The 14,557-nt window shown below is 43.9% G+C and overlaps 1 protein-coding gene and 1 long non-coding RNA gene across 6 annotated transcripts in view; one reads left to right on the top strand and one right to left on the bottom strand.

Moving 5' to 3' along the window:
* MAL2 (mal, T cell differentiation protein 2) overlaps positions 1–9,142 on the bottom strand; it is a 66,398-nt gene extending 57,256 nt beyond the window's left edge. For 2 of the 4 annotated variants that reach the window (XM_077847053.1, XM_077847052.1), the window contains exon 1: positions 8,933–9,140. In XM_077847053.1, the coding sequence (XP_077703179.1) occupies positions 8,933–9,064 (132 nt within the window). In that variant the 5' untranslated portion in view covers positions 9,065–9,140. Of the gene's footprint in view, positions 1–8,932 lie in introns of all 4 variants that reach the window. The other 2 variants (XM_077847050.1, XM_077847051.1) reach the window with 2 other exon arrangements.
* Positions 8,515–11,089, top strand: LOC144283228 (uncharacterized). Of its 2 annotated transcripts, none has more exons than XR_013351663.1 (2): positions 8,515–8,597; positions 10,725–11,089. It is a non-coding gene; the product is annotated as an uncharacterized LOC144283228 (long non-coding RNA). The 2 variants fall into 2 exon arrangements; XR_013351664.1 differs by lacking the exon at positions 8,515–8,597 and adding an exon at positions 9,272–9,469.
* The last annotated feature ends 3,468 nt before the right edge of the window (positions 11,090–14,557 follow it).

Genomic DNA, 14,557 nt, shown 5'->3' with positions numbered 1-14,557 from the left:
TGAAATGTGTTTTCACTAGAAACCGTGGACTGGTGAGAACCCGTAACCCCGGGGGAAAACATGGTATTGAGCCAGAAGCAACTCTTGTGATGCTAGCTGCGTGGACGACTGATTTCTCAACTTGTCTCCTATTTGGATGGTCTTATGTCTCTAAAGGATTCGTTTTGCAAATACCCCTTTTTTTTTCTTTCCAAAAGTCACTTATTTCCTACTTGCAGGCTTTGAAATATGCCCTCCAACATCTTTTTTTTTTTTTTTTAAAGAAGATTTTATTTATTTATTTGAGACAGAAAGAGAGACAGAGAAAATGAGTAAGGGGAAGGCAGAGGGAGTAGCAGACTCCCTGCAGAGCAGGGAGTCCAATGTTGCCCTCCAACATCTTAGCTATCAACTTTCAAAACAATCTGACACCTTCATCTTAGTATAGTCTTATTAATGCACTAAGTAAACAGTCCAATTCCTACTCTGACCTATTTTTCAGTCAAAGTTTGGAATGAGAAGGGGCAAAGGTAAGTGAATCTGAAGATATGAGGGACTGGTTAGACAATCCCTAAGGAGAAATATTTCATTATTTAGAACTTCCTGTATATAACATATAACCCGTTCTTTCACATTTTCCTGCTATTTATAGATTGAGCACTTCCTCACTGTAACAGTGAGAAAATGAACCAACCAATAAGCCTAGAGGGAAAAAAAAATGTCTCTTAATCTGGTTTATAGAGTTAGTTCGAGTAGGAGGTTAAAGCTGATGAGGATAATAGAAATATTAGCTAGCACTTATCTAATGCTTATGCTCCAAGAACTGCTCTATGGATTTCATTTTACCAATTTAATCCACACAAACACTGAGAGCTAATTACTATTATTACTCCCATTTGAAAGATAAGTTGAAATACACAGCCATTAATAACTTGCCCTAAGTTATAGTCAATAAATGTTAGCCTATGCTCTTGATATTACGCTGTCGTGCCTCCCTCAAAAGTTAATGTTCAGTCTGGAGCAGGGTATCTATCCTTTTGCTGTGGACTGGCTTGGTGGAGGTCGGAGACTGATTTCCTGAAATCATATCTCTTGTGAGGACACAACTTTCATTGGAACCACAGAGCAGTTGGTGCCCCTCCAAAAGTTCAGAATACCTCATCTTCTTGGTGACCTCTCCTATTTTAATAAATGCTGGTTTATGGGGCACCCGTAAATGAAACAACAGGGCTGAAGAATTTTTAATGTGTTTAGACTACCATCTAATGAATAGACTACCTATAACCAGCTCTTTATACACAACCTGTATTCCAAAATTTTGGTTTTAACTGGGAACATACTATGGTCAAGATACAACTGATCCATGTGCTTGTAAGGCAGCCCATAAATGTGTGGATTCATTCACCCTCCTACTGTAGTCAAGTGGTAACAGTATCGAGAACACTGCTGTCACTTCTCCAAGCTCACCTTCCTCCCAACACTGTTACTTTTCCAGCTGCCCAATCCTGGCACTCTAGCCTCTTGCTCCTTGTCCCCTGCACACGAGTCCATCACACTGGTCCATGCTCTGCCTAGCATGATGCCACCAAAATTTTCTCTGGATAACTTAAACTCTGGCAGCATATCTTCCAGAAAGACTTCCCTGGATGGATGCCATCCCTTGGTGCTTCCATGGTTACTGATGTCTGTATCTTTTGTAGCACTTACAACTATTGGTTGGAAGTTATAGATTCATATGGCTGGTTTCCCCACTGGATTGCAAGTTCAGAGTTAGCAGCATTGCCTTAAACATCTCTGCATGCTCAGAACCCAAGACAATGCTTTCTACAAAAGATGTTCAAGTGCCTTCTCCTTGAAATGAACGAAAACCAACCAGGGTGTGTAAAGAATGACTCTAAAAGAAAATGCTCCAAAAGTACAGCTGAAGATGCTCAGAACACACTGCTGTCTGGGGCCTAGCTCATCCCCTAGTACATGGTGGGTGTTCAAAAATAGGCATGAAGACTAGTGAAGCAGGAACATGTACTTCTCAATTTTTAAGTTATTATTGGCAGCACCCACCACCTACTACAAGATCTCAGGAGGCAGGGATGGAAAGCTCTGAGGAAGTTGGCAGCTTTTGCCAGTCTAGCTCATGACACCCCATTTTCAATCTTCTTCGGGCCCCAGATTTGTTCAATTCATGGATTCTACTGCAACTGCTGCTGGAACTTTTGACTAGGGCAGTGTTTATCTTGTGCCTTACCCGACCCCCTCCTGCTTCCTCCATCAATCCCCATCTGTCCTCTCACTATGCGGACTTCCATCCAAACTGGTCCTGGTCCTGGACTAGCCCTGATGCAGTTCTGAATTAGAGGTACAAGCTGATTAGGTGTTTTTTGTTTGTTTTAAAACAGAGAAAGGAAAACCAGACAAGTGAGAAGCAATGAGAAATAACAGATATAGAACAGGCCTCTGTACAAAACATACTAATGCAAAAGAAGTTTCGCTTTTTAGATTTACATTTGAAAGTTCAAAAAATATGTCTGAGGATGCTATAAAGAATTTGGTACTACAGTTTTTTTTTTCCCCCTCTCCATCCAAACTTCCATCCCGGTTTCTTAAATAGCCGATGCTAACCCCAAAATGGGAAGCACATCTTATATGGGGGAGAAATATGTTCTGACCCCTTTTTTATTCTTACTTGTAATTGCCCTTGATTTTTTAAAAAATTCTCTTTTCATGTTTGTGGGTAACTAGTTATCATCTAACTAGTGCAGATGATGCAGGTCCATGCCTGGACATCAGCAGGAACCCTACAAATCATTGCCTCTTTTCTTCCTTTTTACCTCCCTCCTTCTGGAAGCTATTACACAAAAGTTAAGAATATCATATATGGTGACTGGAAAAGGATGTGATCCCTTGTCATACAAAAGAGGACATAGGAAATTCAGATCAGACTGCAGATTCCTGGAAAGGAATCATGATATTTTAAAAGTTGTTCAGGAATCTACTCCCAAACTACCCTTCTCCACTCCAATTTCTCCAGAATGTTTTCATTCTTGGTACAGTTTGTCCTGCAGATCCAATCTACTCCCAAACTTCCCTTCTCCACTCTAGTTTCTCTAGAATATTTTCACTCAAGGTACAGTTTGTCCTGCAGATCCAAGAGCATCTGTTAGGCATCACACGTGCAGGATACTGTGCACACCAGTCTGGTTCCTGTCCTTTGTTGTTACAAAGTCTTTCCTATTCAGACACATCAATGCAAATATGCCATGGTCAGGACTCCTACTACCAACCAGAACATTTCTATGTGGTTCTGCAAAACAAATCTTCTCTCCTTGAGATTTTCCTTTAGAGCTCAAGGTCAAACTTTCCAGGAACCTGATTTAAAGTTTTCCATACTGCCATTCTTCACGTTTCATACAGGGCTGCCAGTCAGGGCAAACGACTGCTGAAAATAATCCTGCATAGAGGCATCAGTTTATCTTCTCTTATGAAGCTTTAAGGACTCTTTACACATGGCTGGAGGTTTTTAACCCAGAGGTAAAGGGAAAATCTTAGTTATAGAATAAAACCCCTTTTCAAGAGGTCAAACACATCCATGAAGAGCCCCTCTTCACCACTGCAAACACACAATGTCGGTGTGCAACTCAAATCTATATTCTGGGCAAGAAAAGGAGACTCTATACATCTGACCATTTATACATTCATCTAATGTCAAATCTTTGGGTTGAAAATAACCTGAGATCCCTTCCGTAGATTGCTCTACAGGACTGCACATGCCTGTTCCAGAACCCCTCCCTCCCCAACATCCTCTCATTAACATTTGTTTTTCTGGCATAATTCCTCTGAGTTACACCTTAGAGTTAAGTTTGGTCTAGTATCATTTCAGGACATGCCAAACTCTACATACCTGGTTGACCTTCTAAACGTCAGGCCTGACTCTCTTCTTCTCTACTTCTTTCATTTATCAAGTTGTTATTATCCCCCACTCAAACCCCTGAAACAAGCCCGTTAGCTTATCTCTCTGCCTTCAATCTGTTTTATAACCAAACCCCACGACCCAAAGATTTCTGAAACACAAGTATGATCACGTTTGCCCCTGTCATTCAGCAGCAACCCATCCTGTGCCTTGACCTACCATTTTCAGCACATCACAACTCAAGCCCTGCCACCTGCTCTTTCTCCTTCTTCTGTCCACTTCCCACAGGTCATGTAAAAAATCAAAACAAACTAACAATTGCTAGAACCTTCATTTCATGGTCCTTCTCTTCTTTAGGGTTTACACATGCCCTTGTTTCTACCTAGAATTTTCTTCCCCACTTTTTCTGTCTATTGAATGCCTACTCATCATTTCAGACTAAGCTCAAATGTCACCATTCCATTCAAGCTGTCTGTCCTGGACTCCTCAGTGGCCAGACATGCTCTATCCTGTTTTGCTTTCTTCTTTTTCCTTAAGATTTTATTTATTCATTTGACAGAGAGAGAATGAGTGAGCATGAGCAGGGGGAGGGGTAGAGGGACAAGCAGACTCTCTGCTGAGCAGGGAGCCCAAAGCAGGGCTCAATTCCAGGACCCTGAGATCATGACCTGAGCCAAAGTCAGATGCTTAACTGAATGAGGCACCGAGGTGTCCCTCTACCTTGTTTTTAAATAGTACTTTTCATGAACCTATTTTATCAATTCAAACACAGCACTGTAATTCTTTCTTGACTTTTATACTTCACAATATAGGAATTTCTTTTAAGGGTAGGGGCTATGTTAATCATTCTACTTCCAGGATATAAAATAAGGCCTGACGCATAGCAGATTCTTAATTATTTGTTGAATAAATGAAAATTATTGGGACATCTGCAACACTTAGGTTGAAGCATATGAATAAAAGTACTATAATATCTTTCATAAAGAAAAACACTAATGAATGCCTTGGGGAACATGGACAGTTTATTGAAACCGTGGAACACACTGAATTCAAATATATTGCCTTTTATTCTTTTATTTGTTTAATACTGTTACACCTGATCTTTCTTGTGCATTATACAGGATAAGCTGAGGACAGGGACCCGAAATATCTTATTCAGCCCAATAGTACAGATGCTCTGATGTCATTTTCTTATGAACAGACCCATATGGAAAACACTTTATATACTTGCATCTTTCTTCTTGAATGGTAGTTATTTAAGATGCATACCTTCTCAACTAGGTTATACGTTCTTTCAGGTGAGGAAGGGTCTAAACATCTTTTTTTCCTGGAAGAGTGCCTTGCACACAATAGATAATCAATAAATGCCTGACAAATGACTTAGAAAACATGAATTTAGGAAACCCTGAGAGAATTTGAAAATGTGACTTCGAAGGTGATGTTTTCTCTCCTAAACTACAAGGCTTTGCATTGCAAACATAACAGTATTTAACACTTCAGGCAAGCATAGCTTGGTGCAAAAAACAGAGGGGCTAACAACCTACCTATCTACGAGTGGAACAAACCTATCTCAAGAAGCCATACCATGCATGTGTGGTTGCAATATTCTCCATCTATGGAGCCAGTGCTATAAATTGCCTTACCTGGTGCTGTTAAGGAGGCACTATTTGCATCTTTCGAATTACCTCTCACCAAATGGCTTATACTTGAGAGATTATATATGGGTATAATAAGGGGAACTGAGGTTGAATTCTTTATGTAAAATTTATCTTGAAGTAGAGTTGACATATAACGTTGTATTAGTTTCAAGTGTAAGGCATAGTGACTCGACAATTCTATATATTACTCAGTGCTCACCACAGTAAGTATAGCACCCTCCGGATAACAAATTTTCTTTCTTTTAAAAAGAGATTTTATTTATTTATTCATGAGAGACACACAGAGAGTGGCGGAGACATAGGCAGAGGGAGAAGCAGGCTCCCTGCAAGGAGAGCATGATGCGGGACTCGATCCCAGAACTCTGGGATCACAACCTGAACAGGAGGCAGATGCTCAACCACTGAGCCACCCAGGCATCCCGAGACTGAATTTTCTGAGCAAGTTTCTGGTTAGTCTGAGAAGCGAACTCCAGGATCATGGCTTCATTAGCTTAGTCAACTATGGATAGCCCAGTCCATCTTGCCAGATGCTGTTTTCACATGGCAAGTCTTAGATGGCAACAAGACATAAAAAGAGAAATCACCAAGACAAACGGATTTGAAGAGAATGTCAAAATTGAAAAAGAGTAGGGGGATATCCACAAACACTGGAAAAAGCTAAAATAATTGGGCCCCCAGAAAGGAGATTACCTAGAGTTTAGAACTGCTCCTGCCAAACCATCACATTTAACCCACAGGCTGAGGAATTTGTAAAGAGGAGCCATGGGAGATGGAACATGTTAAAGGAACCAGAAAGCTGGAGGGAAATTTAAAAAGCTGGGACCAAAGATACATCCAATGTGTTTACGTAGCTCATATGGGTGTATTAGATAGAGAGGTACCAAGGCAGCCTTGATCTCTGCTCTCTTATGGCGTATAATCCAGTATCTCTAAGCTGTATGGGAGGGTAAGAACCAAGCATGAGCTTATAGTTCAGCTCCAATGAGGTCTGTTGTTTCTCTGAGGTCACCAGCTTCATTGGATGATTTTGGTTCTTTTATTTTTGAAGGGGTGGGCTGAGGAGAAACAAGGATGATAGCCAAGTAAAAGAGGTAAGGGAGGCCTAGATTTTAAGTTATTACATATGTTTGGCATAAAAAAAATGAAGAGTAAACCAACATGGCTTTTGGAAGTGGTGCTATTCTATGTAGGTAAGGGTCTGAGACATGTTTCTGGAGTGAGAAGCCCTATGACATGAAGAAATAAGAGGAAAGGCTGGATAATTCTGTGAGCCTGGGTCCCTACTAGAATAGGGAAGGGGGAAAGCTCTCACACAGGGAGAAAATTCATATTTGCGTGAGGGCTGTCTTGTCCACAGAGCCCTGATAAAGGCCGCTCTTGGTGCTTCCCAGCCATGACTGTACACTAGAAGCTCTAGGGAGCTTTTAGAAGAAACTGGCTGACTCTGGGCACCCCCCTCCCCCAGGAGATTCTGATTTAATTAGTCTGGGCCAGTCACCGTATTTTTAAAAGCTGCCCAAGTAATTAAGTACAGCAGAGTTGAGAACTAACTCCTGGGCCAGATAAAGAGATATGGGGGCAGGGGAGAGGAAACAGAGTAGAATGAAGCACTCCCACTTTCTCCCTCAGAATTAGGCAGCGTTTCCAAAAGTGTGACAAGACCACGGATGGTCCCTGAGACAGTATTTGATTTGACGGCACACGGATGAGCCTTCTTCGTATATACGTGTCACAGACACACACGTGTACCCTTACATCTCTTTACATATACACATACATATAAGTAAATATATAAATAGGTAGTTGAGTAAACATTAGAAAAATATACCCAGTATATCAAATTTGAGGATTCACGGTATTATTGCTTAGAATGAGGCTTGAAGTGGGTACTAAAGTTTAGAAGTGAATTGAAGTGAACATTCTGTAAATTCTAGTACAGGTGGAATGTGGATTTGGCAAAAACTTGTAGAAGAGGTATGCAAACAAGCCGAGTTAGAGGAACATGGAACTAAAGCAGCCCAGAACTTATACAAGCTTCCTCCCCAGATCCTACTGTTCTGGGCGCATCTCCCCCACGCACAACAGCGCCCGGGCCCAGTGCCATCCTCTCCCTACTCTTCTCACATGGATGCCTGTACCTCATCCCAAGCGTTCAGATGCTTCTGAACTGGGCTCAGACTCAAAGCAGCCTCTTCCAGCCTCGCCGTCACGATCCGATTACTGATGTCGTAGCCTGTAACTCACTTGTCTCCTTTTTCAGATTCAAATCTGAGCTAAACTTAACCTAGCACGCCTTAGCCACCTTAGCATAATAGGGCAAGAAAACCAATGCTCGCAAGGCGTTCCAGCCCCACGAGCACAAAAGTGAAACTGAAGCTACCAAATCCAGGTTATGCAAACTCAAAGGAGCAGGTTAGGGAAGAGAGACGGAAACTCCACACGGGACCAAACAACATCAGCCTGCAGGAAGGGCAGGCACTTGCTATCGTTGCACTCTGGATCCGCCGTTCTCAGGGCCTGACGCAACCTTGGGTTGCCCAATTTATGTTTGCACATTTCCCCTGGTCCAAAAACTCCCAAGTCTATAAAATTGCCTTTAGAGAGTTTAAATCTCTGGCCCGATAAGGTTGCAGGCTAGGCCAGGTAACCTCACCGTCACCTGGGCCCAACGAAGTGTGCTGAGAAGGCGTGGGGCTGCCCAGGTCCACTAGGGAGCCAGAAGGTGCAAAGGCAGGCGGCGAGGAACTGGACAACCACGTTTCTACCTTTCCTCCACCACCGTCACGCCCACTTGATTAGAACCTGCCAAGGGCACGGTTCAGACTTGACCTTTTTCCCTGCTCTGCCTCCTAAACGCTGCTCCCCTCTCCAACTCAAAGGGCACTAATAATGGCAAAGGAGGAGGGGGGGTTGGCCTAGGTCTTAAGCCCGCCTCCCCTTCCTGTTACCTGCCCCCCCCCCCCCCCCCCCGTCTTTTCTCGGCGAGGCGAGGCGGCCTCCAGGTCGCTCGGTCACCGGCGGCTGCACCTCCGCACCACCCAGCAAGATGGCAGGTTAGCAACAGGCGAGGCCGAGGGCGCCTGCTCCAGCTCTAGCCAAGCCGCCGGGGGCTCCGGCCGTGCCCCGAGCCCAACACCCTCCCCTCCCCGAAGTGCCGATCCGGGGCCCCGCCGGGCCGCCCGATCGCTCCCGGGGGGCGGTCCCCGTGGCCAGCGGGGGCGCAGGTGCCCGCGTAACAGGTGCCAGGCCGTGGGCCCGGGCGGGGGCTCGCGGAGGGCGGGACCCCGGGGCGGCGCAGGTGCGGGCCACGTGGGAGCGAAGGGAGCGGGGGCGGGGGGCGGGGGCAGGGATGCGGCGGGCGCGCCGGTCACCGGGCCGCCCCACTTACAATCTCCAGGCAGACGAAGGCCCCCGAGTAGGTCCGCAGGATGTCCGGGCCGGCGGGCAGGGTGATGCGGGGCGCCGGGAAGGACACGGCGGGGTTCGGGGGCGGCGGGACTGGCGCTCCGCCGGCCGACATGCTGCCGCTGCCGCTCTGCGTCTCCGCCGCCGCCGCCCTCCCTCCGCCCGCCGCCGCCGCCGGGTTCCCGCCGCCGCCGGGTTCCCGCCGCCGCCGCCGCTCGGGTCCGCGGGGTCCGGGCGCGCCGCGGGGAGGGGGCGTGGCCGCGCGGGGCCCCGCCCCGCCCCGCCCCGTCACGTGGGCCCAGGTGCGCGAGCCGCGGCCGCCGGGTCCGGGCGCAGGTGCGGCGGCCTCCTGGCGCGGTCTCCCCCGCGGCGCCGCGCTCGCCTGGTCTCTCCGCCCCCTGGTCTTCGTTTCAACCTGGTCTCTCCCCGCTGCCCTCCCCCCGCCCCGGGCCTCGCAACTTCCCTTCCCCACTTTCCTCGATTTAGCTGCAAGACGGGTCTTGAAGTCGTGACTCAGAAGGTAAAATCAAGGTCACCAGCCACACCTAAAAAGTGGAGTGGATCTGCCCTAAATGGGACTCTAGTGGGATTTTTTTATCTTTCTTTTTTTTTTAATTTACTGTTTATTGGTGTTCAATTTGCCAACATGCAGAATAACACCCAGGGCTCATCCCGTCAGGTGCCCCCCTCAGTGCCCACCACCCAGTCACCCGCACCCCCACCCTCCTCCCCTTCCACCACCCCTTGTTCGTTTCCCAGAGTTAGGAGTCTTTATGTTCTGCCTCCCTTTCTGATATTTCCCACTCATTTTTTCTCCTTTCCCCTTTATTCCCTGTCACTATTTTTTATATTCCCCAAATGAATGAGACCATATAATGTCTGTCCTTCTCCGATTGACTTACTTCACTCAGCATGATACCCTCCAGGAGAGTCAGCTGGCTCAGCTCCAACATCCATTGGTGGTGGAGGCGAGGGGGATGCTGGACAGCTAACTGGCTTCTTTGGGTGCCGGTGGTGTGCTCATCTGTGAAATGGGGGCAAGGGTCTTTACCTCTTGTGATTGCCCAGATTACATGAACATGAAAAGAGCTTAGCTCATGGTAAGCGCCCTTCAATAGGCGCTGATAGGATGACTGCTATTTTTTTTAGATTTTTTACACATGCACCTATCATGCTCTTGTGTACACATGTTGCATAGGCTGTATTTTCCGCATAAAACTTTAATTATTGATTTTACCTGTCTGAAACTTATGAATTGTCTCTTAGACACTTAAATGGATTTTCTTTTTTAAGGATGCTATGTATACTTTAGATTCCCTGCCCCAATTTATCCCCATTTTATCTTTGATTTTAAGGTCAACATTTTGTAAGTGAGATAAAGGATAGGAGAGTTAAACTTCTCAAAGATTAGCTGAATATAAACAAAAGTACACACACCAGCATACACAGGCAGAACAGGTTGGAAAAAAATATTACGTGACATCATCAGGCATCCTCCAAATACTGGTCTTGTCTATCAGTAGCCTTTAAAGAACTCTGTATAGCTCTATGCATTGGTCAGCAGATTTTAGCCGTTCTACCTCTTCATTATTTTAATAAGTGAAACTCATAGGTGTGGTGGCAAGAATAGGGCAAACCCCACAAAACAGGGTGTGGGTGAAACCTTTTGTATATTCCTATTAGTCATCACTTTCTGATATTCAATGTGTGCTAGTTATTTCATAGGAAATTTAAAGTTTTCTGCACTAATTTGTTTCTCTTTTTTTATTTTAAAGATTTTATTTATTTATTCATGAGAGACACAGAGGAGAGAGCCAGGCTCTCCGCAGAGAGTCCAATGTGAGACTCCGTCCCAGGACCCCACGATGACACCTTGAGCTCAAGACAGACTGAGCCACCCAGGTGCCCCTGCACTGATTTGTTTCATCGGTGAACTGTCTCTGTGTTCAGACTCTGACAAGTAGAGAATAATCTTCATGTGTATTGTATTGTCTTGTATTATATTGCATTATCTGGCTGACATTTCTCCTTAAGTACTTGACTTTCAAAGGGAAGACCTCTTCAAAGAATTTCATCATGGAGATGCTCAATAGCTATAATGGGGCCCCCAAATTTTAGTGAATAAACTTAAATCACTTTAGAGTTTCCCAAAATGTGAATGACTCAGAAAACCTCAACTGCATTTGTTTAAAAAATTTCTACCAAGGGGGAAAACTTTGTGTCCCTTCCAGAACCTTCCTTGCTATATACTATGTATCCCTGACTATCCCAGCTTTCCCTCTTCTACCTGCTGCCACAATGACTGGTGGAATGAAAAGAATTGCCTCTTTTCTTATTGTAACATATTATTTGCTTGAAAATGAATGCCTTCCTAGAATGGCTTTCCCTTCTCATGATCATTACCCAAACCTGTTTTCTCTTGATCATACCAGTTCCCTTTTAATGAAAGCAACACCTCTGGACTCCAAGGAAGGAAAGACTCATCCCCCCCCCGCCGCCTCACCCCACCACTGTGTCCTTTCCTTTACACAATTGACTACGAACTCTTCACAGTTTCACTTTTCTGCTTTTTCCCCATTCTGCTTCTGTTACTGACTTCCAGCATGACTTTTACCTTGTTCATAGACTTCCTGTGGACACTCTTTTTTTGGAATGCCATTATTCACATTCATGATACTTTCAACAATCTTGCCTCACTATCACCTGCTACCTTCAATGAGGTCAATTCACATCTTGACCCACCTTACTGGAATTTCATTATGGCCATTCCTGTGAATGCTAACATTCTCTCTGATGGCTATTTCCTATTCATCAAACTCTCCTTCATTCTCATTCCATTGGCCTCCAGCCTTTCACTCTCTCTTTATTCTCTCATTGGCCCCATGTGGCTTCCCTGTCCATTCTGTGCTCATGGGAAAGAATTTTAGAGATGCTTATATTAGTCCAAGATATTGCCTCCCATCTTGTACTTTAAATTTATCCACACTGACCTCATATTCTGCAGCTTGGGTTCAACCTACCATCTCTATCTGTTTTCTCTGATTCTACTGTCACAGTGCTTACAGTTGCTGAAAGAGGGTCATAACGAAGATTTTGTTTCCATTACTGTTTCATGATATCTAACGTTGGCTTGTCCTTAAGGATTCCTGAGGTTGTCACTTTCTGTCACCACCCTTCGCAACTACTTGTCTTGCTTATTATCCCAAAACTTCTTTCCCTTTCCCTGTCTTTAAGCCTGGCATAGTAGACAATATATTCAATGAATAAAAGCAAATCTAAACCATTCCAATCATACCTGCTTTCGCTTACTCTACAAGGAGTTTTAGGACATCTAACCAGTAATGCTTGTTTCATTGAAAACAGGGCTGTCAGTCCAGTTATCCAAGACAAACATCTGGGTGTTTCCTCTGGTAGCTCCTCTCATGTCACATATTTAATCATTTATAAGGTTTAGCAATTCAAGCACCTTATTCTCTCGGATGTCTCACCTCTCTCCATCCCCACTGTTCTTCTGTCTCAGGATATTATCCCCTGTCACAACGAATACTCTGTCTTGTTCCTTCCTTTGTGTTCTCTACATCGCCGTCAGAATGATTTCTAACCACAAAATTGATTGCAGTCACGCCTCTGCTTAAAACTCCTCTAGGATTCCCTATTGTTTTCAGGATCAATTACAAACAAACACCCTAGAATGCATTCAGGGTATTTGTGGGATATAGCTTCTCGTGAGCTCTTTGACCCCCACCTGTTCTACTAATCCCTCTGCAGTTCCAATAATTCTCCTGTTTCCAGACCTTTACACATTCTCCTACCCCTAATGGAACATCTTTTCTTCTCGCCACTCCTGTACCCCATATCTATTTTGTGGATAATTCCTTTGAGTCATAAGAGCAATTCTTTATGGCAGCATATCTCTGACTGTTGAAGATTATATAGAGCCCCTGCCAACCCACTGTGTTTCCACAACCTGTGTGAAGAACATTTAGAGAACAGAACACTTACTTCCCTAAATTAAAATTGTATTTTCACTTGTCTCGTATCCTTAGGTAGTGTTGTGTAATGGGATATTAAGTTGAAAAGATCAGTGGAGGCACAAAGAGATGTTAAATACCAGATGCCAGTGTGAACTGTAAATCATACCACCAGAAGTTTTAAAGTAAGTTGATTAAGAACCCATTGGATAATTTATGAAACCCTCACATTTATCAAGAATATGGAAAGCTCAGGGATAAGAATTTGGAAGGAGAGTGATTTCAGGGAGACCTGTGCTAGGAATCACACTTCACTGTGCCCCTTCATCCCTTGGCCCACATTGCAGAAAGTAGCTGAGATTTGTTCACATTCCATAGTAGGACTCACATAATATTAGCTGACCAAATGAACTCTGCGTCTAAATTTCTCTACCTTATCACTATTACTCACCTCCTTTCTTCCTGTCCTTACCCCACCCCCGCCGCCATATCCAAAGTGAAGGCCCATCCCAGCTTCTTATTATTTCTCCTTTGTATTTCCTTTAGGAAATTCATTCATTATTTTTTCCTTCTCTCTCTCTTCTATTCCAATATTCACTTTACACTCAACCCTTTCCCCTCTGTGAACACATACAAATTTCTCTTATCATCAAAAACAGCAACATGTGACTTCTGCCCAAAATAGAAAACTAGATTTATCTTCCCAGTTGAAACAAATTCCAGACAAAACACGTGAAACACTGGTTTTTAGACATTGCACATCAGACAACGCAAGGTAATAATCCATTAGGAATAAGGGGAAAAAACTATTATTTTCTCACCTTGGAGTTTCTAGAGTGAGGAAGGAGAACCCTGGTGGAGGCCAGGGGTTGAGATGGTGAAGCTGGATTTGAGGGGATCAGAGGAGTTAGAGCTCACAGACTACTAGAGAGGAAAGAGCTTCATGCAGAGAAAGCTTGAGAGGTCAGCAAAGGTCCCCCTTAATCTTCAGATGAGTGCTAATCAGCACATGAAGATAAGTAACTTGTCTGAGGCCAAGGAAAAAACATTCCAAAGGAGCAGAGGAACAATCCCAGGAGTTCATATGTGGCCAGGAACAGTTTTTGTCTCCACTACCTAAAACGAAATTTTTTCTAATTAATAGAGCACTAGATAGAGTACTCAGAAAAGTATTGTCTCAGAATTGAGACATAGTCAGCCTTAGATGAAAGGCTGCTCTGGTCCTGTCTTACAAAGCTTTCTGAAAAGCCCCAAAATGCTCAAACTGTTTCTAGATAATGCAATTGAATCACTGAATAATCCTTAATAATATTAAGGAATACAAAAATGTCTATCACCCAAGAAGAAAAGATCCACCATGTCTGGCATCCAATTAAAAACTATCCAGCATGCAAAGAAGCAGAACATATGAAACATAATGAAAATAATATCAACCACCATAAACAAATCCAGAAATAGTACAGGTGATTGACTATATTAGTAGAAAGGACATTAAGACAGTTAATATAAATATATGCCACATGTTCAAAACATAAAGATTGAACACATCATGTAGAAACAAATATAAAATATATAAGAAGGACACAAATTTAATGTCTGAAATGAAATATGCTCTGTAGAGGATTTTTTTTTCTCTG

The sequence above is a fragment of the Canis aureus genome, chromosome 14, assembly GCF_053574225.1.
Source record: "Canis aureus isolate CA01 chromosome 14, VMU_Caureus_v.1.0, whole genome shotgun sequence".
NCBI classification, from domain to species: domain Eukaryota; kingdom Metazoa; phylum Chordata; class Mammalia; order Carnivora; family Canidae; genus Canis; species Canis aureus.
The sequence above is the reverse complement of the archived record's forward strand: the minus strand, read 5'-3'. Positions and strand labels throughout refer to the sequence as shown.